The 23,918-nt window shown below is 56.7% G+C and overlaps 2 protein-coding genes across 5 annotated transcripts; one reads left to right on the forward strand and one right to left on the reverse strand.

Moving 5' to 3' along the window:
- Positions 1–2,043: 2,043 nt before the first annotated feature.
- Positions 2,044–10,462, reverse strand: Nyap1 (neuronal tyrosine phosphorylated phosphoinositide-3-kinase adaptor 1). 4 transcript variants are annotated; one of them, XM_046427068.2, is made up of 7 exons: positions 10,319–10,462; positions 8,950–9,101; positions 7,150–7,505; positions 4,939–6,456; positions 3,878–4,084; positions 3,523–3,632; positions 2,044–3,035 (listed from the first exon to the last, which is right to left on the reverse strand). In XM_046427068.2, the coding sequence occupies exons 2-7, from the start codon at positions 9,015–9,017 to the stop codon at positions 2,772–2,774; spliced, it is 2,523 nt and encodes an 840-aa protein (XP_046283024.1). In that variant the 5' UTR covers positions 9,018–9,101; positions 10,319–10,462; the 3' UTR covers positions 2,044–2,771. The 4 variants fall into 4 exon arrangements, with proteins under 4 accessions (XP_046283024.1, XP_046283022.1, XP_046283023.1 ...); XM_046427066.2 differs by having other exon boundaries at positions 3,878–4,087; XM_046427067.2 differs by lacking the exon at positions 10,319–10,462 and adding an exon at positions 10,141–10,231 and having other exon boundaries at positions 3,878–4,087.
- A 3,099-nt stretch (positions 10,463–13,561) lies between these two features.
- On the forward strand, positions 13,562–23,890 carry Tsc22d4 (TSC22 domain family member 4). Its single transcript, XM_046427070.2, has 5 exons — positions 13,562–14,040; positions 14,499–15,542; positions 17,757–17,917; positions 22,864–22,912; positions 23,219–23,890. The coding sequence occupies exons 2-5, from the start codon at positions 14,781–14,783 to the stop codon at positions 23,426–23,428; spliced, it is 1,182 nt and encodes a 393-aa protein (XP_046283026.1). The 5' UTR covers positions 13,562–14,040; positions 14,499–14,780; the 3' UTR covers positions 23,429–23,890.
- Positions 23,891–23,918: the final 28 nt, after the last annotated feature.

The following is a 23,918-nucleotide window of genomic DNA, read 5'->3' on the forward strand; positions in this document are numbered from 1 at the left end:
TGCTAGGCAAGCACTCTACCACTGAGCCACAATCCAAGCCCCTCAATTTTTCTCTTTTAACTGACTCAAAAGACTTTAATTGATTGATCCAATATAAGTCCTATCATTTATAAAGTTATCCCTAGATTTTTTTATAGTTATTGTTGCTCTTATGAATGGGATTTCCCCCTTCCATTAATTTTCTGATTAACTGTAAAAAAGCCAATGCTTGCTGACATTTTTTTCTTCTCATTCTTGCCACCCACCTTCCTTACAGAGCTCACTGGTGTTGGCCTTGAGTATGATTTCTCTGTTGATGCTCCCAAGGTCCACAGTCTTGTGCTCTCTCCCAAACTATTATCAATTCACCTCTTACTAAATTTCAAAATCATTGTCATCATGTTTCATGTTCTTTATAATGCCTGCATCATTATTTATTTGCTTAGTCATTTTCTTTAACAACTTAATTAAAACTATATTTGAGCTGGGTGCAATGGCACACACCTGTAATCCCATCAACTCAGGAGGCTGAGACAGGAGGATCATGAGTTCAAAGCCAGCCTTAGCAACAGCGAGGTGCTAAGCAACTCAGTGAGACCCGGTCTCTAAATAAAATACAAAAAAGGGCTGGGGATGTGGTTCAGTAGCTGAGTGCCCCAAGTTCCATCCCCAGTACCAAAATAAAATAAATATAAAACAACAACAACAACAGCAAAAAAAATATATTTGACCTGTGCACAGTGGTACTTGACTATAGATCCAGTTAGGAGGCTGAAGTTCAGCTCACCATAACCCAGGAGTTGGAGACTAACCTGGGCAACATAGTGAGACACCACCTCAAAATTAATTAACTTACTAACTAGTTAGTTATTTAATTCATCCTTTACTTGTGCAATGAAATTACAAGTATCTAACCTACCGACTGTGATTTTTTTCATGACTAAAATAAGCACAAAACTTAAAAGTTTTAAAAAGTGTCCTTTATACCACCTGAAGACATTGCTTGCATTATCTACGACATATGGAAGCTCTGTTCTAATTGGTAAGAAAACTTTCAGCTGGAAATATTCACCACTGCTTCACATTCAAGGTCCTTCCCTCAAAGTCCCTCTCAAGCTCCTTGTTCACTGTTATTTCCCTAATTCTGCAGCTTGACTTGAGCTTCACATGGGACTGATTCCACTCCGACACCATCGCAAGGATGCTTTCCTTCAGTTGCATCTTGTAACCATTCCTTGTCCTTCACTTCCCAGACACCTCCACTTCTCTTCCTCCCTGCCTCCCACCAGGATGCCTCTGGATTCCTTCCTGAGCATCTTGCTTTGAGGCTGATCTTTTGGAATGAACTTCATCGTAGCTGGATGTACACTTCTTGCCCCATCTTCCGTTCACTAATAATCATGCTGTGACCTCTAGGTTTTTCCTTCTTCTTTCTGTACCAAACCTTACTTGCCCTTTCTTTATTTTTGTGATGCTGAGGATGGAACCCAGAGCCTCCTGCACCCTATGCTCCACCACCACACAACAGACTCAGCCCTCTTGCCAGTCCTTTGAGGTCCATTTTCTAGGATGCCTTCTGGGATGATTCCAGCCCTCTTCATTTCCTACTCCTGCAGCATGCTACTGTAGTCTGGGGGTGGGGTCCTCTCCCTGACTACAAGATGTTGAGGGCAAACTTCACATCTGAATGATCCTTATGCATCAGTGCATTACTGAGAACACATTAGATGCTCAATAAATGCTTAATAATCTACTGCAGGACTTCATTCCCAGACTTACATCAAACTCTGCTTCTCCCTGTGATTGGCCACAGCTGCTCACCACTCCTTGCACAACCTCCCACTCCCACCCACCAGCAGGCCGAAGGACCCCAGGAAGAAGCAAGTGTAAAAAGGTAGAGCACACTGGGAAATATAAGCAGTCAGCTCTAGGATCATTAGTCTTTTAATATATTATTCTGAAAAGAAAGGAATTAAAAAAAAGTTCCTGACAGCTCTTCTGTTTTGTTTTTTAATTTAAATAAATACCCTGCCCACCCCCCACCCACTAAAATCTCCCTCCATCCCCATCATCCCGCCCATCCCTGGCACTAGACCCTCAACCCAGAACTAAATAAGATGCCTGTTTCAGAGCAGGCCACGCTCACTACCAAATTCTGGCAAAATTGTAAATACTGTAAATAGTCCGAGGTCCTCAGCTCGCTCGAGCCCCTCCCTTCTCTCATTTGGCTCCCCAAGCGGACCCATCCCGCACTTTGGGGTGGGCATGGATGGTGGGCCTTTAGGCATTGGCATTGGGGAGAGTGCAAACTTGACCTCCATTCTCCTCTCCCTGCACAGGAGTAGGTCAGAAGGACCCAGAATTGCCCTCCAGACTAAAATAAATAACAAATAAATACCCCCCCCCCCCGGACTCCCGGCTCTCAGTAAGAGCCCTCCCGCTGGTTCTAATCTTTCTCTTCCGTTTGACCCACCCGCTTCTAGCGCTGACCCCTTCCATCCTTCCCCATGCCGCCCTATGCCTTGGCCTTTGCCCTCTCAGGAGGAGGGGTCTACCGTGCTTAGACCCTCAACAACGAGCAAACTCTCCTCCCCCAAGTTTCTTGGGGTGCTGCTGGCACCCTACGCCCCGATGGGCCTGGCAGGCTCCGCGTCTCTGGGGACTAGGGTGGAGGGCCGGGGTCCTCCCTGGCGCTCTCACCTAGTCCTTCCGTCTCTCAAGGCAAGCCTCCCAGGAGAGCCTGGCGGGCTCTGCCCCCTCCCAGTGAAGATGCCCCCGCTGCCCCGCCCTCCTCAGATGGCCGTGTCCCAGAGGACCGTGTGCTGCCGGCGGCAGGGTGGGGTGCCTGACTTGCGGGGTTCGGGACCCCGCCTCCAGCTGGGTAGGATGGGCATGCTCTCCTGCTTGCAGAGGCCGCGGTCAGGGCGGTGGCGCGCCTTGATCTCCTTGCACACGCAGCGTTTGCGCTCGATCACCTCCAGGAGCTTGCCGTCGCGCTCGCGGGCTGGCTGGGGTGGCAGCGGCAGCGGCAGCGGCAGCGGCAGCGCGGGGTGGGTCTGCTAGGGCAACCAGGGAGAAAGGAAAAAAGATTTGGGCGTTGTCAAGGACTTCAGGCCCAGACCGACACATTTCCCTAGAAACAAGCCCCGCTCCAGTCCTCTGTGACTCCTGCTGGCGGTGGAGCTGCTGGGGGCAGAAATCCAACCCCGGCCCCCTTTATCCAGCCCTGGTGCCAGGCTGGGCTTGGTTGACCCTGAGTAATGGCCCCTTTTACAAACTGTCTCCCCCAATATGCATTTTTCTAAGTGGTCCTCCCAGAGGGTCCTTTCTCTAAATCACCCAAAGGTGCACCTTCAACTTCTGGTGGTTCTGAATGATGTCCAAGCATTGCTGCCCATCTTAAGCGGCCCCATCTTGGGAGCCAGAGCCTCCTCGGACCTCCTCACCCTTAATGTGCTATCCCTGGGCCCCAGCCTGTCTGACCCCTTTGGAGCCTTTGTTTCCATAGGAGCTCCTTCACAGATAAGAAAAGCCAAGACTCACCTGGCTCAGGGCATCCCTGGGCTGGCTGCAGGGCCGGGGGGTGTGGAGCGCGGCCTGCCGGACTCCGGAGGTGGAGGCGGAGCGCCCCAGGCGGTAGCCTCCTGTGAAGTCTGAGGTGGACAAAATTCAGGTGAGAGCCTCTAGGTGCCCCCCAACCCAATTCCCTGAGGAGGCCCTGGCCAGCCTGCTCCTACCTCATCAGAGGAAAGAAGGGGACGAAGTCATGGTGTTAAGACTTATGGGCCCAGACATGGACATGAACAGTTGACAGTCTGAGGATCGGCTAGGCCGAACCCTGGGAAATTCTATCAGCCCCACCCCTAATCTCTGTAGGGATAGGTGGGCAGAGTGTTACCTCCATTTCGATGGCAGGCAGGGAAGGTCTGGCAGGGTATGGGCAGCGCCGTTCGGCCTCCTCGATCGTGGTGGATCCTGGCCAGCAGGCCCTCTGCCCCCTGGCTCCTCACAGGGATCCCTGATGCCATAGCGCCCCTGTCCTCACGCTCCACCTTGCCTGGACCCTCTGTACTGCCATTCCAGGCTCGGGCACCATCCTCGACCTCTGCTGGGATGACAAGGAGAGCTCAGTGCCTGCACAGGGAGAGGTCTTTCTGTACCCACAGGCACGCACAGTCAGCATGGATGTCCTCCTTGCAAATCACAGAAGGGATGAGGGACCCTACATCTCACCTTCCCTTACTCACACTCCCAGGAGGGACCCAGTACTGCCACCACCCTTTCCACTCATTGGTACCAGCTCCTGGGGTGAAAATGATATATATTTACTGCTTCCAAACACTTTTCTTTGGTCAGAGAGGTCTTTTCTAGCCTAGCTTTAGCTTCTGGGCCCCTCGAGCCCCAGGTAGAGCCAGAATAACCACCTGGAGACCAGGAGTACTGCTCTCTGGTAGGGGTAGAATCCCAAATCTGGAGCCCAAGGAGTGGGGTGGGGTAGGGGCAACAGGGGGAAGGGCTGCATGTGAACTAAGCTCATCTGTGAGAGTAGGCCTGGCAGAGCATTGTGTTGCCAGGCAACGGTAGAGGCCTCCTTCTCCTCTCCCTCCTGTCTGGATAGGTTGCCATGGTAATAGCTGGGAGGCAGCTGTGTTTAGCTCCTAGTGTGCGCACACTCACAAACACACACCCCTGCAGCCCAGGGAAGGGAGGGGCAGGAGTGGAGCAGGATGGGGCCCCATGCTACCCGGTCCCTATCCCAGATCTTCCTGTCCCTCCAGCACACACACACAGGGACCCATCCTTTCATTCTGCTGCCCACCGCTTTCCCTGGAAGAGTCTTCCAGGAAACACAGGGCAGGACAATGGGCTGAGGCTTCCAAATAACCTCTCCAACATATCCCCCAGACCATCACCAACGTCCCTAGCCCCCCACACCCCATTCCCCACTTCCTCACTCACTGTCCAGCTCCTTTGCCTTTCTCCCTCCATATAGGACCTTCCTCTGCAGAGCCCAGCCTGCCCCAAACGTTGTGGTGCCCATCTCCTCTTCTTCCTCCTCTGGTGTCCCTGCACTGGCGATGACATGGGCGCAGGAGATGCTGGCAAAGGCACCCCCATCGGTCCCTTGCTCCTGCAGCTGAATCTTGACCATGGGGGATGGAGCCCCCATTCCACAGCCCTTATTCAGCACCCCCCCAGCCTTGAGGCTCTCATAGGCAGGGGGTCTCTTGAGCCCAGCTGCTGCAGCTGGGTAGGTCCAGAGAGGGGTCAGGGGGCCTGCAGTTGGGTCCGGAAGGCTGTGGGGGGAGGCCAGGCAGCCACGGTGGTGGAGGACCCCAGTTGCTGCGCCCATAGCCCCGCTGTGGGGGCTGGATTTCCCTGGCACAGGGGGCCTCGAGCTGGTGCACAGCATCCCATGGAGAACTGAGATCTCCTTTTCCGTCTTTGGCTCCCCAACACCCAGGGGTGGACCAGCTGGCAGAACAGAGTGTGTGGTCACCTTGACTGCCGAGTACACCATGGTGTAAGACACAGCCTTGTCCTTGGGGGGGCCGGGGAGCAAGGCAGCCGGAGCAGGGGGGGCTGCCGGCACCCCCACTGCCTTGGGGCAGATCATGCTGTGGGAGTTGGGGAGCTCCCGCTCCCCCCGGGGCTGGCCAGAGCCCTGGGGTGGCAACGGTGTTGAGTGGCTCCGGGCTCGGCCTGATGGTCCCAGCAGCAGAAGGTTGGCAGCAGGAGGTGGAGGCGGCGGGGGAGGCGTCTCCCGCTCTCGTGCAGGCACTTGGGGAGCTGGGGTGGAACCTGCTGGCTCCTTGGAGTGGCAGAGGACCGGTAGCCTCGAGACCCCATCGCCAGGGGTTCGGGAAGCAGACTTGGCTTGGGGGAAGGCCAGGAGTGGAGGACGGTGCTGAAGGAGGTTGGGGAAAGGTGGGGGGATTTCACAAGGAGTGGTCTTGGTGGGTGTCCCATCCCTCCTGCCTGGGAGGGCTGAGGCTGGACGTCGGTGGGAGTGGGGCTGAAGGGCATGAGGCTGGTGTGGAGGGGAGGTTGCTGTCAATGCAGGGGCCCCGCTGGACCGGCCTTCCCCGGCCTCTTCCGGCAGCGGGTACTTCATCTCCTCATAGATAGCCTCACTCTCTTCGGAGTCCGAGTCGGCACCAGCTGGAGGGGTTGGGCCCCCACCCCCAAGAGGGGGCCCTGTCAGGCCCCCTCCACTTCGTCCTCCTCCCCTGAAGACATCCCCCACCATCTCAATGTACACGGGCTCTTCTTCCTGGGCACCCACATCAGGGTCCCCAGTTACTCGGGACCCCCTACTGAGGCGCTGAAGGGGCAGGTTCCCCCCTCGAGGAGAAGGGGCTGCAGGGCAGGACTCATCGAAGGAGACAGAGAGCTGGGTGTTGGGGCTCCGCCTGGGCTTCTGTGGAGGAACCTTCCGGCTGGACTCTCGGCCTTCTGGGGTTGGCTTCTGTGAGCCTGAACAGGATGGGAAAATGACAAATAAACTGGGTATTTTTCTTATTATTCTTTTTTCCCCCTTTGGTATGAGGAATTGAACCTAGGGACGCTTAACCACTGAGCCACATCCCCAGCCCTTTTTATTTTGAGACAGGGTCTTGCTAAATAAATCGCTGAGGACTTTGCTAAGTTGCTGAGGCTGGCTTTGAACTTTCAATCCTTCTGCCTCAGCCTCCTGTGCCACTGGGATTACAGGTGTGAGCCACTGTCCCCCGCTAAACTGTGAGTTCTATGGAGGGAGTAAATGGGGCAATTCTTTATGACCTCTTGACCCACCTGCAAGGACATATCTGCCTCTTCTTTTTTCTCACATCCCTCTACTTCAGTCCTTGTAGGTTCCTTTTCTACCAGGCAGCTCTCAATCTCTGATGCATGCCCCAGAATGCACAGCTCCTACCCTAAATTCCCTCCCACCCCTGCACCCTCCCAGACCACCACTCCTTTCTCAAAAGCAAACTTTTGGGGGTGTGTCCCCCACCCTTGAATGGTTCATCTCAGGTCCATCCAAACGAAAACCCCTCATTCCTTTTGGAAATGGAACCTTCCACTTCCTAGGCTCTTCCCTGAATGAACCCTCCCAGAGGCCTCCCCTGGCCGGGAATGGATCCTCCCATCTTCCAGCTCCCCTTGGGGAGAGTGGGGGTGTCTCACCTGCTTTCTTGCTGGGGGTTATCTCTGCCCCTGATCCTGCCATACTGAGCTTGGTGCTGGGGTGTCTCCGGGGCTTGGCTGGGGGTCTTCGGGCACTACTGTCCTCTGTGAGACCACCACCGCCCCCACCAGGCCCACCCCCCACACTGTCCATGCTGCCCACTGAGTGGCAGGAAAGGGAGCGTGGGGCCATGGCGCTGCGGCAGGGGTGGGGGGTGTGCTCCTGGGAGGCGGGCATCGTCATGAAGCCCATCCTGAGGGAGCGGCGCAGCGAGGCGATGTCCCGCACACGGACCCCAGGTCCTGGGCCAGCCCCAGGCCCCGCCGGGCCTGCGGGGGCCACCTCCTTACCGGAGCTGGGGAGAGAAGACCCCAATGGAGCAGAGTCAGGCCTCAGATCTCAGGCCTGGGCCTTCCCCTCCTCACCCCAGGAGGCACCAGCAGTTCTGTGGCCTCTTGGGCAGGAAGAAGGGAGTCTGGGTGGGAATGGGGTACACCTGAAGGTCTAAGACAGAGGTATAGGGGCTTCAGGCAGAATTTGTAGGCTTAAAACAGGCTAGTGAGGGAAGGCATGAGCAAAGAGGGGTAACTATGTGTGCAGGGGAGTGTCCCCGGGGCTTGGGCTTATCCTGGGTATATAACATATGGTCAGGTATAGGGAGGGAAATTTCAAACCCAGGCAACAGCTCACTTGACAGACAGACACACCTGCCACCATAAGTCCCAGGCTCCTCTCATGCTCACCCTGGCCTACACTTGGCCTCTGGGTTCTTCTCATGTCCAGCTTCTGCGGCCTCCACCCCCACGCATGCCTCCTCTCCTAGATGCGGGGTGTGCTGTCTGCATGGCCAGAGCAGCCTCCCCCGGCTGATCCTTCTCCCTCTCTTCCTCCCTCTCCCTCAATGCTGTCCTCTCTGTCAGCCTCCGCTCACCCCCATTCCCTTTCACTATCTCTGGGCTCCTGGATGAGTGAAGGGGGAGGCGGCTGGCAGGGAAGAGGGGAGAGCTGTCATGGGGTGGGCTCTCATTAAGGCCCTGTCTACTAACCCTTCATTAGGGAGAGATCGCAGCAGCGATCGCTCTGATTAATCTAATTAACAACAAGAATTAAACTCCACAGTTGTGAGGAGGGAGAAGGGAGCGGGGAGGTGGCTCTGACTCAGGCTCCAAGAGGCTGTGCAGTCAATGGGAAGTGGAGAAGGAATCAGGGTAGAAAAGGCCAGGCCTAGGTCCCCAGAGGGTAAGGAGAGAGGGCCAGCCAGGATGCAGGAGTGGGGGGCAAGGAGGTTCCTGGCCCTGGCTCTTCTGCAGGGTCTAGCCTGCACGTTCCCCACCATCACACACACAACCCTGTCCCTTGGTCACTCATTTTCCCCAGCAGGGGAGAGTCGAGAGGGATGCTCTCTGAGGCTCTTGAATGACCCTGTCCCTGGACCCTGTGAGGGCAGTGGAGCCCGCCCCTTCCAAGGTCAGGTGACAGGAGAGTCAGCAGCCAGCCCCCAGATGACAGAAAGGAGAAGACCACAGGCCTGAGGTGAGTCAGGAAGGAATGACTCGGACCCTTGGGGATGGGAAGAGCCAAGAGGGTGCTCCAGAGCTGGAAGCACCCAGGAGGCCAGGACAGGGGCAGGAGCCAGGAGCAGAGCCAGGAGCAGGGTCAGGACAGGTATGTGCAATTCCAGCTATGCAAAACTGAGTACAGAAATTGAGATCAGAGATCTCACTAATGACAAAAGTGTCCAGCCACCGGGCTAGGCACAGTTGTGACATGCAAGGAAGCAGTCTGGGCCCTAGCCTTACCTCCTCTTGGCCTCCTCTTCCTTGTGCTGCCTCCACTCCAGCTTGGTTTTTCGGTAGAGGAGGTTCATGTCGTGGGGCAGGAGGTGGGGGCTGGGGGTCCCTGCTCAGCGCCACCAGGCCCGGGGGGCGGCCCTCCCTGGGTCCCGGATCCACTTGGTGGGGGGTGGGGGTGGGAGCCAGGAATGAATGAAAGAGGAAAAAAAAAAAAAAAAGGAGCAGAGACATGACTCGGGTCCTCAGAGAGGAAAACAGAGACAAGCACAGAAAACCCAACACAGCCTCTAGGACCCCAGGAAACAAATACAGAAGTATATGTGTACCCAGAGCCACACACCCTGATGAAGGTGTTCAGAGCCACACATACATACTCTCAAGAGATCAGATTGACACAGATTCCCATGCTGTGTAAATACAGCCTGACCCACCACTCAGATAGGCCCCACAAACATATAGCAACTCTGTGCTCACACAAACACACATTCAGACAAATGAACCATTCAGCCACAGACCCAGAGCTACAACAGAGGGCCAGACACATAGAAGGGCATAGGTAAACACAATCCTCGGGGCAGCAAACACACAGAGACATAAACACCCACCGACACACCCACAGACACACATACCTCCAGACACACACAAATCTGCCACAGAACTGGACACACCTACAGACAAGGAGTTATGTCGGGGGCCTACCTGCATATATGGCACACTACTGGGGAAGGGTCAGACTTGCCACCCCCTCTTGGGCCCTGAGGCTTGGTGGGGAGGTGATCATGAGGGTTGGGTGGGGATGCTGAAGGAAGGTGGGGGCACGGGGTTGGGCATCTGAAATCTTACCCACCAATCTATTTCCACTCCCTGGAGTGCCCCCCTTTCCAGTCCTTTTGGGCCTGGGCCTCCGTCCACCTCTCAGTAACGGTCTTCACCTCCCTCCCTTGCTGATGGCCCAAATCACCTTCTTCCTAGTCCAGGATTTGGGAGGACCCTGTCCTCCCGCTTCCAGTCCCGCCCCTCAATCCCACCCGGGGGTCCCCAGTCTGGCCTCGTAGCTACCTTCTGAGCTGCAGTCTCCATACCTGCTCGGGCTTCCCTTCCCCCAAACACACACTCTCCCTTTCGCCTTCAGCCTCACTACTCCTCCCAGCGCCCCTCCTCACTGCCGTCCTCCCCCTTCCCCTGTTTGTTCCAAACCTGGCCTGCTTCATCCCTCTCTCCATCCAAGGGCCCCAGGCTCCCGGGCACCCCTCCTCTTCCCCTTGTCCTGCTGCCCTGGGTTTCTCCGCCTCTCGCCCCGCCAATCCTCCCTGCCCCTTGTCCCCCCACCACCGCCTCCCCGCACCAAGCCTCCCCAATTTCTACATCACCGTACCTGGCCTGCCGGGCGCCGGCCCCCCCATGCCGGGCTCCGCCCGGAGCAGGAGGAGGGAGGAGGAGAGACAGAGAGACCGGGGGGAGCAGAGCTGGGCCCTGCCGCAGAGACAGCCCCGCCTCCGGGTCCGCCCCCAGACCCGCCCCCGGCCCCAAACCCACCCTTCCACACCCTCCAAGGACGGAGCGGGAGCGGTCGCGCTGCGCTGCACCGCCGGGCTAGGGTGGGGGGGCACGGGGACCGCGGAGCCTGCGGGGGCGGCTCAGAGGAAGGTCGTGGGACGCAGGGGGTCCTGTGCCAGCCCGCCCCGCCAAGGGGCGTCCGCTCCTCGCCGCCCAGCGCCCCCTGCCCGGCCGGGCGGTGCTGGGTTTGGTCTCCTCGGCCCCGGCCGAGCGACGCGCGGCGCTCAGCGGCGCCCCCCAGCGGCAGCCCAGGTCCTGCACCCACCCGCGAACCCCGCGCGCCGGGCGCTCCGCGCTCCGCGCCCGGCGTCTGTCTGGGGCCGAGGCTGCGGCTACGGGCCCGGGGTGCAGTGAGGCAGTGAGGCCGGCAGAGGGGGCTGCCTTCCGGACCAGGGGCTTCCAGAGTCAGAAGCCGGACACTCGGGCACTTTGCCCAGCAGGGGGCGTGCTCCCTTGGCCGCGCCCCCTCTTCCCCGCTGCCCCCAGGTGCCGGGAGGGAGCGAGAGTTGGCTGACTTGGTGTCGGCCTCCTCCCCCTGCAGCCTCCCAGGCGCCCGGACCTTGTTCCAGCGTCTGGGCTCAAAGTCTTCCGCCTATCCGCCCCCGCGATCCAAGTCATCCTCCCCGTAACCTTTGACTCTGCGGGCTCCGCCCGCCAGGACCTGGGTGCAATGGGGTTGGTTGGTCTCTTACTGGGACCACCGTAGCCACCGCCTGGGTGCAGTCGCAGGGGTCTCTGAGGGGCATGACCTAGCCCTCCTTTGGTGACCTTTCTCAGCAGTTCCCTGAGAAATCCCTCGCTCCAAAATTCCTTTGGAGTACAGCTTTGCCATAGGGTTAATTAGCTTCAAGGTGATCTCGGTTTTACTCTTAGCTGGCTGAAAAATGCGCCCCAAAATATATACATGTACTAATCCCCGGAATCTGTGGACCGTTTTCCATATGGCAGTCTTTGCAGATGTGCTGTGTGGCGTTAGGCAAATTGGATAACCTATCTGAAAGATGCCTCATCTCATACCTAACTCAACAAGGTTTGGAGGAAGAAAGGGAGCTGGAAGTGCTTTGTAAGTCGAGGGCCCTACATATTAAAGGCTATTAAATGCTCCTAGGAGAGGTAATACATTAAAACACAAGAGTCCTTTAACTTTTACACCTTAATGGGAATTAATTTATATTCATTCAACAAACATTTCTGCAGAGATTGACAGTATCCCAGGGACCCTCCACATGGAAAAGTCCACAATGATGCCAAATGTCCGAGGCAGAGAAGGGGTCCAAAGATTCCTTGTGAATAGTTTGTAGGAGTCAGCACCAAAAAAGGAGGTTCTGGAGGTTTAGCAGTAAAGTCTGTGTTCAGAATGTTGTCAGAGGGGAGAGGGTTCTGCAGGGGAGAGAAGGATGAGGTCTGGAGGGGCAGAACACGTGTGGGAGGCTGCTTCCTGGACCTCAGTACCTGGGCTATGGCAGGGCCCTGTTACTACAGCCAAAGGGAGACATACAGCAACGCAGATGCATTTAAACAAAGATATAAAGAACAAATATATAAAGCGGGCAGGGGTTGCATTATTTTACCTTTTAGAGTGATCAGAAATTTTCATAAGCTAAAGCAGAGGGAGGAGGGATCTGGAAAAGAGCACTAGAGAGTCCAGACAGCCCCCTTATACCTCCTGGTTCCATTGAATACTAGCCCTGAGGCCTTGGTCAAATGCGTGAGCACTTAGGAGCCTTGGTTTCCTCAGCTAGAGCTCCACATCTGCTCTCTCTTTTTAATACTTTTTAGTTGTCAGTCGATCTTTATTTATATGCGGTGCTGAGAATCAAACCCAGTGCCTCACACATGCTAGACAAGTGCTCTACCACTTAGTCACAACCCCAGCCCTTCATCTCTCTTCTTCAGAAGACAATATGAGAAAGTTTTAATATACTCAAGAACAGGTCCTTCCAAGTGACAAAAATTAATTAGAATCTGTTCATCTCCTTCTGATCCTGCAAGTGAAAGCAGACGCAGCCTCTAGATACTGCTTTGGCTAAAAGTATCCCGCCCCCCCTCGGAATGTTGGTTAGGGAAGCCAAGAGAGAGAAATTGGTAGTTGGAGTTTTGGTTTGTTCTATTACTAGTAGACCTTTTCTGAGTGTGCATGCCTTCTCTTTCACAATGAACAAGGGATGAGATGGGAGAGGTAGGAAGGTCAGAGGTGGGGAGGGTCCATGCTTGTGGCCAGCTGGGGTAGACCTCTGCAGATGACTATGTAGACATACATAATGTCTAGGGGCTGGAGACAGTGCAGGTGGTCACTGCTTCTAAGGTCTTTGTGAGTATCTGTATATGGCACCTGGACAAGAATACACAGAGGCAGAATGTTTCTCTACCACTGACAGCCGTTTTGGACTTCCTGGGTCTCAAATTCCACATCTCAAGATCATGTCTGAGATTTGATTTCAAATACTCCAGCAAAATCCAGGAAGAGATATTGAGGGTAGGTATGAACAAGATTGGCTGAGTTGATCATTATTGGGTACCTGGGAGCTCTTTATATTCTTTTCTCTGCTTTTAGACAGGTTTGAAAATTTTCTTAATCATCTATTTTAAAGGTATGGGGAGGGAATAATTGGACTCTTCTCATGTAGTTACCACGAAAACCAGAGACGTTATGACAGTGATAGCCAAAGCGCACCACAAGGTTGACTGGGCACTTAGGGGCACCCAGGCACCCAGGACGTGCCCGGTAGTTTTCTTTCAACTCTTCTTTGGCCAGTCTGCAGGCCAATGGCAGCCAGTGCCTACAAGTAAGGGAATCCCCTGCCTCCCCGCAGACTCCTCCCCCTTTTCTCCGCCCTCTCCAGCCCTTCCCTCCAAGAAAGAGCCCGGCTGGGGCCCAGCAGGTGTGGGGTTAAGGCAGCCTGTTTGGGGCCCCAGCCGCGCGGCAGCGGCAGCAACTGCAACATCGGCGGCTGTGGCAGGCCTGGCTCGGGGCCAGCTGGCGGGGAGCCTCAGGAGGGAGGAGGGAGGAGGGAGGAGGAAGGGGAGGAAGAGGGGAAGGAGGAGGAGGAGGAGGAGAGGAGGAGCAGTGAGCAGGCCCGAGGAGGCAGGACTTCCTGGTGTGGGGGTTGTCAACAGCCCAGAAAGAGAAAGACAGAGACAGAGACCGAGAAGAGCTGAGGAACCAAGAGACGGATCCAGCGGGGCCACGCGGGAAGAGCCTTGGGAGACCCCACTTGTCCGGGACCGCCGAGACCCGCTGCCACCTGGAGCAGCTGGGGGCTGAGCCGCCCCCTCCCACAGCCGTCGGGAGACCCGTGGGGCTGCAGAGGCCGCTCCTGGACTCCTCCGAGGCGGCGCGGGTTCCTTCTTTTCTGGACAGCAAACTTTCCACGGAGATGCCTTGCAGGATGAGGTGCGGCCTCCGGAGAACTCCGGGCAGCCCCTGATCGCTGCCTGCGTCCCCCGCATTGACCGGGGACAGGCGGCCCCAGAAAAAGGACAGCCCGACATCTTAGTCGCTGAGACCCCTGGCTCAGCTTGGTGACTGAGACCCGAGAGGTAGGTCTAGGGGCTGGGCGGGGCGCTTGGGGTGGCGGGCAGGGCCTGTCCCAGGGATATGGGAGCCGAGGTGGGGGTCCTGGAGGCCCAGGAGAGGTCTCCAGGTGGCCTGGCCAGGCGAGGAGTCGCTTCAACCCGGTTCACCCAGGTCCGGGAGTCCCGTGCTCTCCGGGCAAGTCAGTCCCGGTGAGTTTGAATCCCTGACAAGAAATGCTCAACTTTGGGTCTCATCTGCCTCTTCCTGCTCTGCATGCCCTCTAGGTCCTGTCCCCTCTATTCTGGTGTCTGTCATCTCTGCCTGTCTCTTTGTCTCTGGGTCTCTGGCGGTTTCCCCTTCCTCCCCCATTCTGCTCCCCAGAGAGGAAGCCCCGGAGGTGGCCTGCCCACTGCTTTTTCTCTTCTCTCTCTCTCTCTCTCTCTCTCTCTCTCTCTGACACACACTCTCTCTCTTTTTCCAGTTTGCAAACTCAGCTCTGGAGTTCAGCAGCGACAGCAGCAGGAAAAACCTGCCCCTGCCCCTGCCCCTGCCCCCCCCCCCTCCCGCCACATCTCCTCCCCTGTTCTCCCGTCCCCAACCAGGCACCCCCAGTTCTTTCAAGGCCCTCTTACCATGTCGGACCCAGACGTCCCTAGGGGCCCTGATGCCCCCGCCATGTGGCCCCCCTGTTCCAGGGGTGCCTGAGCCCCTTCTAGGAGCCCAGCCCCTCCCCCACCCCTACTCGTTCTGAGCCCCAGGGACCATGAGTGGGGGCAAGAAGAAGAGCAGTTTCCAAATCACCAGCGTCACCACGGACTACGAGGGCCCAGGGAGCCCAGGGGCTTCAGATTCCCCTGCTCCAATGGCCCCCAGCGGGCCCCCACCACGCCTTCCCAACGGGGAGCCCAACCCTGATCCAGGGGGCAGGAGCACCCCCCGGAATGGCTCCCCACCACCCGGGGCCCCTGCCTCCCGTTTCCGGGTGGTGAAGCTGCCCCACGGCCTGGGAGAGCCTTATCGCCGAGGTCGTTGGACGTGTGTGGATGTTTACGAGAGAGACCTGGAGCCCCCGAGCTTCAGCCGCCTCTTGGAGGGAATTCGAGGGGCCTCGGGGGGCACTGGGGGCAGATCTTTGGATTCCAGGTTGGAGCTGGCCAGCTTGGGCCTGGGTGCCCCCATGCCACAGTCAGGCCTGTCTCAGGGCCCCACCTCCTGGCTCCGCCCACCCCCCACCTCCCCTGGACCTCAAGCCCGCTCCTTCACTGGGGGACTGGGCCAGCTGGCGGTTCCTGGCAAGGCCAAGGCGGAGACACCCCTCCTATCAGCCTCCCCACCCCAGCAGCGCCCCCCAGAGCCTGGGACTGGGGATAGCACCGGCACATCCCTGGCTGCCACACCCCTGCCCTCCCTGAGGGTGGAGGTAGAGGCTGGGGGGTTCGCAGCTGGGACCCCTCCACTGTCCCGGAGGAGAGATGGAGCCCAACGGCTGAGGATGGAGTTGGTTCCTCCAGAGGAGACAGGGCAGGTAAGCATTGTATTCCAGGTTGAGGGAAACACCCGAGGGGCTGTGCTTAGTTCTGGGCCTAGTAGGCCTACCTCCCATCGTGAGTCTCCTTGCCTCTCCTCCGTCCTGCCCTCCCCAGCTCCACTGTCAGGTCTGTCAGGTAGGTCAGAGCGCTCCTCTTTTTTCTCCCTGCCATCACACTTTGAAGTCTGTCCCTCCTTTATATTATCTTCTAGGCTCCTTCTGCATTCTACACCTTCTTTCTCTCTCCTTGGTCTTTAAGTTGTTGCCTTGGCCCTTGATTGTTTCCATAAAGCCTGTTGGAGGCTCACTTCAGCCTTCACCATTTGCTTTGGTCTCTACCCCCTGGCTCCAGGTGATGAGGGTGGAGGCCCCACCTGGGTGCTTGGCTGGGCCTCTGAGGGAGGAGCTGCCAGGGTTTGGGGTGGCCATAAAAGGTAGGCATTCCATTGTAAGTCTTTCCATTGCAGCCCTGTGTTGGACACGGGGGTCTTAATTCTTCCCACCAGCCTCCCAGCCCAGCCCAATCTCTCGCTTTGCAGCAAGCCATGTTTTTTTCTGAGAAACCAAGGATTTGGGTGGGGGGCACTTTTTATAGGAATGGGGGGGGGGTGCTGGTTGGTTGTCTTTTTCCACCCTGGTCATCTTTCTGAGTCCCGTGCACCTGGGCCTCTCCAGGATTGACATCTGGAGGTGACTTCACCACAGTGGAGTGGGAGAATATTGGGAAGCAGGAGGGAAGGAGTTAAATCCTCTACTTCTTTCTGCTTCCTGTCTCCAAAAGAGGAACAAGTCTGGGCTGGGGGCAGGATGCCTGGGTCCCTGGGGTAGGGGGTGGGCTGCCAGGGATGTGAGGGTTGGATGCTTCTGCCCTGGAGGAAAAAATAACACCTTGGGCTGCTGGAGGAAGGGCAGGGAGTTCGAGGATGAGGGCTCTTTCCCCTTCCTGGCCTTGGGCACAAACCACAGTGTAAAAATATCCCCAGCCTGGATGTCTGGGCCCTGTCAGGACCAGTCAGGACCGGCTCCCCGCACCCCTCGTTGGCCTCCAACTCCCTTTCATGACCTATGCACTTACCCCCCCCCTTTCTGAAGTTCTTCCATTCAGTTCCTACCCCAGGAGAGAATTTGTAGTTGTCTAGTCCCTGACCCCAGACTCTTCTAGAGCAAGCCCCCTCTGCTCACCAATCTTAAGTCTGCTTGAGCTGCTCTGGGTTCTGCAGACCCTGCTCCTCTCCCCTCAGTGCCAGTGACCCCCTTCCTTCCGCCCTGCCATGTCCTGATCGTTTCCTGTGTGCATGCAACTGTGTCGCTATTTCCCTGCCCAAAAGCCTGGCTCCCTTTTAGTGTCCCATGTCTCTTCCCGCTCCATGCCTCCAGCAGAGGCCAGGGGAAGGTGAAGGAAGGTCAGGGGCACCACCTGGGCCCCCCTTTTCTCTGTCCCTCTAACCACCCTGGACTCTCTGTTCTTGGCTTTTCCGAGAAGCTAGGGCCTCCCCGGGGCCTCACAGAGGCGTCTTGTCTTGTTCCTGTCGCCCCCGCCCTCTTGCAGCCACCCCCAGCGCCTGTTGGACTGTGTGGTCCCCGCCCAGGCTCCTCCTTCCCCACCTCCACAACGCCCCCCAACCCCAAAGCAGGGCAGAGAGCAGTTGTTGAACTTCACCTGAAGCCTGAGAAGTTTAAGAGGAGAAGCTGGAGTCGGGGTGGGGGGTGGGGGGTGGAGGACCAGTTTCTGAGGATTTATTCATTCTACAAATAGTTACAGAACAAACTTACCTTCTAGTAGGGGAGACACAATAAATACTTTAATTTCAGATAATATTAGGTGCTATAAAAAAGTGACACAGTTTACTAGACTTGTGAACGGTGAGGAAATGCCTCTAAGGAAGTGACATTTGAGTGGCTTTAAGAAGGTCAATGATATATTGCAGATATTCTGAGTAGTTTCTAATTAGAGGTCCTGAGGGCAAGAAGTTCCCAAATGCAAACCAGAGCCCCTCTCTGATACCCCAGAAGTCACACTCCCCAGTCCTGAGGTGATGCTGTTTTTCCTTGCTTCTGTAACCCCAAGGCCTTCAGTCAGGGCTGAAGGAGGGAAGGGCTGCTGGGGACAGGAGTCCTGGCTCCTTAGGAAGGAGTGGGGGAGGTGGGGAGGAAAGAGGACCACTAGGCCAATTTCTCTCTCAACGTGATGGTTCCCACCTCTGCTTCTAGGTGCCCCCATTTGACTCCCGCCCCAGCTCCCCGGCCCTCTACTTTGATGCCAGTCTGGTTCACAAGTCTCCAGACCCCTTTGGAGCAGCAGCAGCCCAGAGCCTCAGCCTGGCCCGTTCCATGTTGGCCATCAGTGGTCACTTGGACAGCGATGATGATAGGTAGGTGGGCTCCATGTGGTGGAACTTCAGTTTTAGGCACCGAGGGCAGCTGTATGATGCTGCTGGCCTTTGTCAGTCCTGGGAGGTGAATTTGGAGAACAGAGAGAGCTGGCCTGAGCATAACCACTGAGCAAAGTTGATCTGGGATCCACTCCCTCCCAATGGAAAGAGCTGGGTGGGACTCCCTGACTTAGGACTGTCACATCAGGGACTTTTTTAGAGTTTGAAGGGAGTCATTGTTGTCAAATTCCAGAACTCGTGCAGATTTACGGAACATCTGGTCAACCCTAGGAACCCGCTGGCAAGGACACTAGAGATGAGAATAGGGAATCAGTCTCCTCCCAGCTCCGTCTCTCTCTGCCCCTACCAGCAAGGGCAGTAGTATACTTTCGGATCCTCATGGATTATCCTGGGACTTCCTTATAGTCCATCCAGACTCCCTTAGGGTCCTGAGACTTTGAGTACCTGGAAAGCATTGCTCTGAAATTCTGTTCCCTGAAGGGATGTGGTCAGAAGACAAGAGCTAGGAACACCACGGAGACCGAGCCCTTCCATGGCACAGCTGCCTGGCAGCAAGGATGGCCCAAGACGGCAGGACTTTTTGGCTTTGCCCTTTAGGATCGAATGCACTATTCGGTGGCAGGGTGGGCAGGACTTCCGGTTTTGAGGGCCAGGTTTCAACATTCACAGGAATGTCAGCCAGCTGAAAAGGGAGGAACAAAATTCCGAGTTGGATGGCTAGGGTGCTGTTTCTGGCTGTGGACTGATAGGAACCCAGGAGAAGGGCTAGGGAGCTACTACTTTTATTGGAGGGAGGAGTGGGACTTCCTGTTGGAGGCCCTGAGGGGAGGGACTTCCTGTTTGGAAGGAAATAAGGGGTGGGACTTCACTAGTGGGTGAGTGGGTGTTGGAGGGACCCATTCCAGATGGAGTTGCGCCTTCCTATTTTCCCCTAAGGTGGCGCCACCCCCTGGAATCAGACTGAGACCCACAAAAAAAAAAAAAAAAAAAAAAAAGGCCAGTGGCACTGGGCAGAGTGGGGACCCAAAGAAGAGGACTGGGGCAGCCAGGAGCCCCTGGGATGGAGGGTGAGGGGCTGGTTCCAGGCAGGGCAGGACAGGGCAGAGTGGCTTCTGTACTCACTCCCAGCTGGCTCCCAGGAATGTGTGAGGTGTGAGGTCGGCCAGGGCCCAGAGAGTCACCTGCCCCCATTGCTGCTATTCTCAGCGCTTCCCACCCTCTCCCCCTCCCATTTGGGAGGTTCCCTGGCAAAAGAGCTCCCTGTCCCTCCTCCACCCCTGTTGATTTCATAGCTCAGCCTCTGGCTTTCTCTGCCTTAGAGGGTTCTGCCTTCAGAGGCCTTCTCAGCTCTATTCTTTTGACTTGTACCCTCCCTCTCTCCCTCTGTCCCACCCCCTCTGCACACCCTAGTCTGACCGGTCCAGCTCCCAGCCTCCACTCTACTCTGCCTGGCTCCAAGGCTCTGCGGCTCTGGCCCAGCCCAGCCCCTTGGACCCCACCCTGCTGGACCAGCGGGTTTGGGTTGGGCTATCCCCTGCCCCCTAGGAATGGGGTGTGTAGACCCCATGTCACTTGTCTGGTGTTCTTGGAAATGCCAGGAAACCAGGGATCAAGTGGCTTGGGACCTCTCTTTTGAAAGGGAAAGTGGGCTGGGGTGTTAGGTGTCTGGATCCTGGACACTGTCTTTCTAGTCCTCAAAATCTGGGGTGGGAGAACAGAGGGTGCCTGATGGATTCAGACTGTCCACAGGCTCCTGGGTTGAAGATCCTCTGTGTCCCCCACAGGGCCTAGCAGATGGGAGCTACTTGGTTAAGGTGTGACAGTAGATGGCCAATCTGGAGGATCCAGGCATTGAGGGATTGTATCCCAGGGACTTGGGGATAAAAAGTACATTTCTCTGCCTAGTGCTGTCCTTTGGGTCTGGTACTGTCTCTTATCTTTTGTAACCCTAAAAGCAATCCCATGATCTCCACCTCTCAGCTTCCAGATGGACACTGAGACACAGGAGAGTTTTAGATACTTGCCCAAGGTCACCGAGCCAGTGTGTGGCTGGACTGCAGTGGGGGTCTGACTACCTTCAGCCATGTTCTCCCCTCTCTGCTACAGGAGGTGGCAACTGTCTCTAGGATGTCCTCTCTCTAGGACAGAGGCAGGGACAGCTCACCCAAGTGGGTCAAGAAGCCAGCCCCCTCCCCCTCCCTGGGCTGGCTCCACCCCCAAAGACATCACAGATCCGGGAGTGTAGACAGGGTAGCCGGATGCCACTTTCTTGGCTTTAGGCCCAGACCCTGGGGGCTCCTAGAAGACATCAGGGAGCAGGGCTCGTCCCTGTTCCTGGAATCCGAACCTCTTCACCTCTCCCAGATGCCCTATATCTTCATCTGATTCTCATGTTGAAACTGTTTTATTTGACCTTCAAAGGGGAAGACCAGCTTCTAGGACTGTCCTCACCTCAGGACCCAAGAGTCCTGTGGGGCTGGAGTCCCCAGTTATGCATGTCATGCACGACACAACTCCACAGGGTGCCTCAAAATTAGAAGTCACAGTCCACATTTGAAGTCATGAGAATGTAGTGAAAGATGCAATAAGTGTCTTGAGGAAGGTTTTTTTTTTTTTGTTTTGATTCACACCAAGTTGCTTTGGGGCCTGTGGTGAGGGCCAATCCTATGTGGCCAGCCCCAACTTCCTGCTCCTGACCTGGCCTAGGAATACTAGCTAGCATAGGGTCCCCTCACTCAAGGGTTCTCAGAGGATGGGCTTGGGTTATCAGAGTTCTGGTCCCTTGAAGTGTTAATGTTAGAATGTCACAGGGGAAGTCCTGTCAAAAACTCAGCAGCGCTAGACAAACAGGAGATAGTCATCTATCAGCCAACAAATGTTTATTGTTGTATTAGGCCTTGATTTCTGGTGAGAATGATTGACTTCCTTGGCATCTTTGCCTGAGTGTCTGCCAGGTCCGGCTGGTGCTCCTATTTCTGTGTATCTGTCCCTCTCTGGTATCTGTCTGTATGTGCTGGGGAGGGGAGGGTATTGGGTTTTCTGTGGTGGCCCAGGCTCCACCCAGGTGTGATGGATGGAAAACTGCTTTGATACCGATTGGCCCGCCCTTCCCTACTGTCCCTACTGTCCCCTGGAGGCCCAGGTGTCCTTGCTCACTACTTGTTCTGCTTTCCTGGGCCTGGTCACCCTCTTGGTTGCTCTACCTGTCAGCGCCTTCTGCACCCAGAGCTTGGAAAGGAAATGGAAAATTCCCAGCTCTCTCAAGCTCCCTTCCTGGCAGCAGGTTCTCAGGCCAGGGTCACCTTGGATTGAGTGCTGATCCCCCCACAGGGAAGCAAGTTGGAGCTGACAGCCAGGAGGGAGGGCCTATGGGGAGCAGCAGCACATGGGATACAATGTAGTGGGGCCCTGACTCTGAGAGGCTCAGTGGGGGGGTTGGGGGGACAGGACTGGTGATTCTCCAAAAGGGGCCAAGGTGGAAGCTGGTTAGTGTGGGTTGTGAACTATAGGCTGAGGCAGGGGCCTGGGGCCTGGGTGGTGGAAGAGGGAGCCCTGGAGGATGGGGCAGAGATCAAAGTCCTATGCAAGCCCTGGACCACCAGAGGGTTTGAAGGAAATCTATAGATTCTGGGATTAAGAGCCATTGCCCCAGGGCCAGTCAGGAGCCAGTCCCAAAGGACCTTTGGGCCAGGCTTGAGTCTCCCTCTGGTGGCCCTTTAGAAAACTGCAGCCAGGACTGCCCGTGGCTCCCTGTCCTGTTCTTCCTAGCTCTGTTCAAAGGCTCTGCTCAAAAGTCCCAACGCAAACCTTACCTTCCTACCTCTCCTCAAGCCCTGCCTCCTTCCAAGAAGACCCCAGACCCAGGTCCAGATCCTTAGGCTGTATTTGATTTACAGCGGTCAGATCTAGGTTTCCATTGTCATAGTAACCATTCCCATTCCTCTTCTTCACTATGGTGCTGGAGACCCTCTGGCCCAGGTTCTCAGGGTCACCTGTGATGCCGGCTCTATGTTTGTGGGGGAGCACACAAGTATATCAGAGTCTCCCGCCACCCTTCTCTCCTTTAATTAAGGCCTCGAGGGAGGCCGGTCATAGCCCAGAGTGGGCAGGAAGGCCTCAGGTGGGGAGATGATTCCTAGGGCCATCTCACCTTCCCACCCCTCCTCAACCCAGGCATCTTGCCCCTCAGCCCCTCCCCCCATCCAGGCCACCAGCTGACTTCCCTCCACTGCCCCCTCCCCTCGGCTCTGGGATGGGCGCCAGGGTGAGAAGGGGACACTGGCACTGATCATGTCTGGGAATTCCCGCCCACCGTGGAGCTGTGGGAGGGGGGTCCCCGTGTCCCTGAGGAGCCAATAGCAGCTGGTCCTTGCCCTAGGGGGCGGTGTAGTATATCTTTCAGGACAGCACCCCCTAGGCCCCGTCTCCTCTCTGCCTGCCTGGCACCAGCCAGACCCCGCTCTGCCGGGGGGCTCTGAGCCCCCCGAGCATTCCTTCAATACAGCCTTCTCCTTTTGGGGGACCCTGAGGATTCTCTCCCCTCAGGGATGGCCCAGCCAGGGGTCTCTGTCAAATCCCTGGTGTCCTCTTTCGAGACCAGAGTAGTGGGGATGGCTCCGGGGCCACCCCGAAAAAGGGGCTGTGTCTCCTCCCCTAGTTCCCCACGGGGAGCATCCCCAATCCGAGGGGCACCTGCACCCCCACCCCACCGGGGCCTGGGGGGCCCTGGGCAGCGGCCCTCACCCCGCCGGGGAATGGACAAAACCCTGCTCCCCCTGATTCTCTACTGTCACAGGTACAGGAGGGCTATGGGCTGTCACCAGGGGGCTGGGGAGGAGGCCAGAGCCTGTCACGAGGAAGGCAGTGGCTAGGCTGTGCAGATGCCTGGCCCCCTCCTCACCTCTCACCTCCCTGTGTCTCTCCAGCGGCTCCGGAAGCCTGGTTGGCATTGACAACAAGATCGAACAAGCCATGGTAAGAGGAGACATCTTGGTGCCAGGAGGCCCTGGCTCCCTTTAGCAGTTCCTTCGCCCACCCCTACTCTCCCTGTTACCAACACCAGCCCCTGGCCCCATCCTTGTCTGTGAGCCCTACCCCCCTGCCCTTGACCCTGCCGGTAGCCTTGCCCCCTACCCTCTGCCTCATGCCCTTCCTTCTCTGGAGCCCCTCCTCCTTTGGCACAGGGGAGTGTCTCAGCCACACACCCTCAGGCACTGGGCGCGGGATTCCGGATGGGGTGGTCTGGCGGCCCTGACTCTTTGCCTGTCCCTGGACCCCCAGGACTTGGTAAAGTCCCACCTCATGTTTGCGGTCCGGGAGGAGGTGGAGGTGCTGAAGGAGCAGATCCGAGACCTGGCAGAGCGGAATGCCGCGCTGGAGCAGGAGAACGGACTGCTGCGTGCCCTGGCGAGCCCAGAGCAGCTGGCACAGCTGCCCTCCTCGGGGCTCCCACGGCTTGGGCCCCCTGCGCCCAACGGGCCCTCCGTCTGAGCCTCCCTTCCCTCACAATGTGCCTTTGGGGGCTGCCATGGTTGCCAGGCTTTGCGCCAGCAGCCTGCCCCCTCTTCCTATGCAGCTTTAATGCCCCCTGACCCCCAGGGATGGGATTTTAAGGCTCAGTACTGGCCTGTTCCCCCCCTGCCCCCGTCCCCGCCTTGGTCCTCTGGCCTCGATGGAGGGGGGAGGGCTCGGGATGGGGTGCTAGATGGAGCCCCCTCCATGAGAGATCCCAGGCCCTTCCCTCCCTGGGTGTCAGTGTTCTGGGTTCCCCAGCAGTAGATGGCTTGGGGGAGTCGGAGGCTCCCTGGCAACAATCCCCCCCACACTTTGTTCCCCTCAAAGTGCTCCCTCTCCACTGCCCAGGGGAGGGCATATGGACAGTGTCTGGAAGTTCTGGGTTTCAGGTTGTTATTGAAATAATAATTATAATTAAAAAATCTGAAGAAACTTGAATTTGGAGGTTGGCATGGCATTGCTTGTG

Source organism: Marmota monax, unplaced genomic scaffold (genome assembly GCF_021218885.2).
Source record: "Marmota monax isolate L192 unplaced genomic scaffold, Marmota_monax_Labrador192_F-V1.1 WCK01_AAM20220418_F8-fsc00341, whole genome shotgun sequence".
In the NCBI taxonomy this organism is placed as follows: Eukaryota; Metazoa; Chordata; class Mammalia; order Rodentia; family Sciuridae; genus Marmota; species Marmota monax.

Bases quoted from the DNA above. Each gene is read 5' to 3' on its own strand.
- Tsc22d4 (XM_046427070.2), top strand. From the start codon at position 14,781: ATGAGTGGGGGCAAGAAGAAGAGCAGTTTCCAAATCACCAGCGTCACC. The intron at 17,918-22,863 runs GTAGGTGGGCTC...GTGTCTCTCCAG, and splicing joins TTGGACAGCGATGATGATAG to CGGCTCCGGAAGCCTGGTTG. The intron at 22,913-23,218 runs GTAAGAGGAGAC...CTGGACCCCCAG, and splicing joins ACAAGATCGAACAAGCCATG to GACTTGGTAAAGTCCCACCT.
- Nyap1 (XM_046427066.2), bottom strand. From the start codon at position 9,017: ATGAACCTCCTCTACCGAAAAACCAAGCTGGAGTGGAGGCAGCACAAG. The intron at 6,457-7,149 runs GTGAGACACCCC...CATCCTGTTCAG, and splicing joins AACCCCCAGCAAGAAAGCAG to GCTCACAGAAGCCAACCCCA. The intron at 3,633-3,877 runs GTAACACTCTGC...TGTCCACCTCAG, and splicing joins TGCCTGCCATCGAAATGGAG to ACTTCACAGGAGGCTACCGC.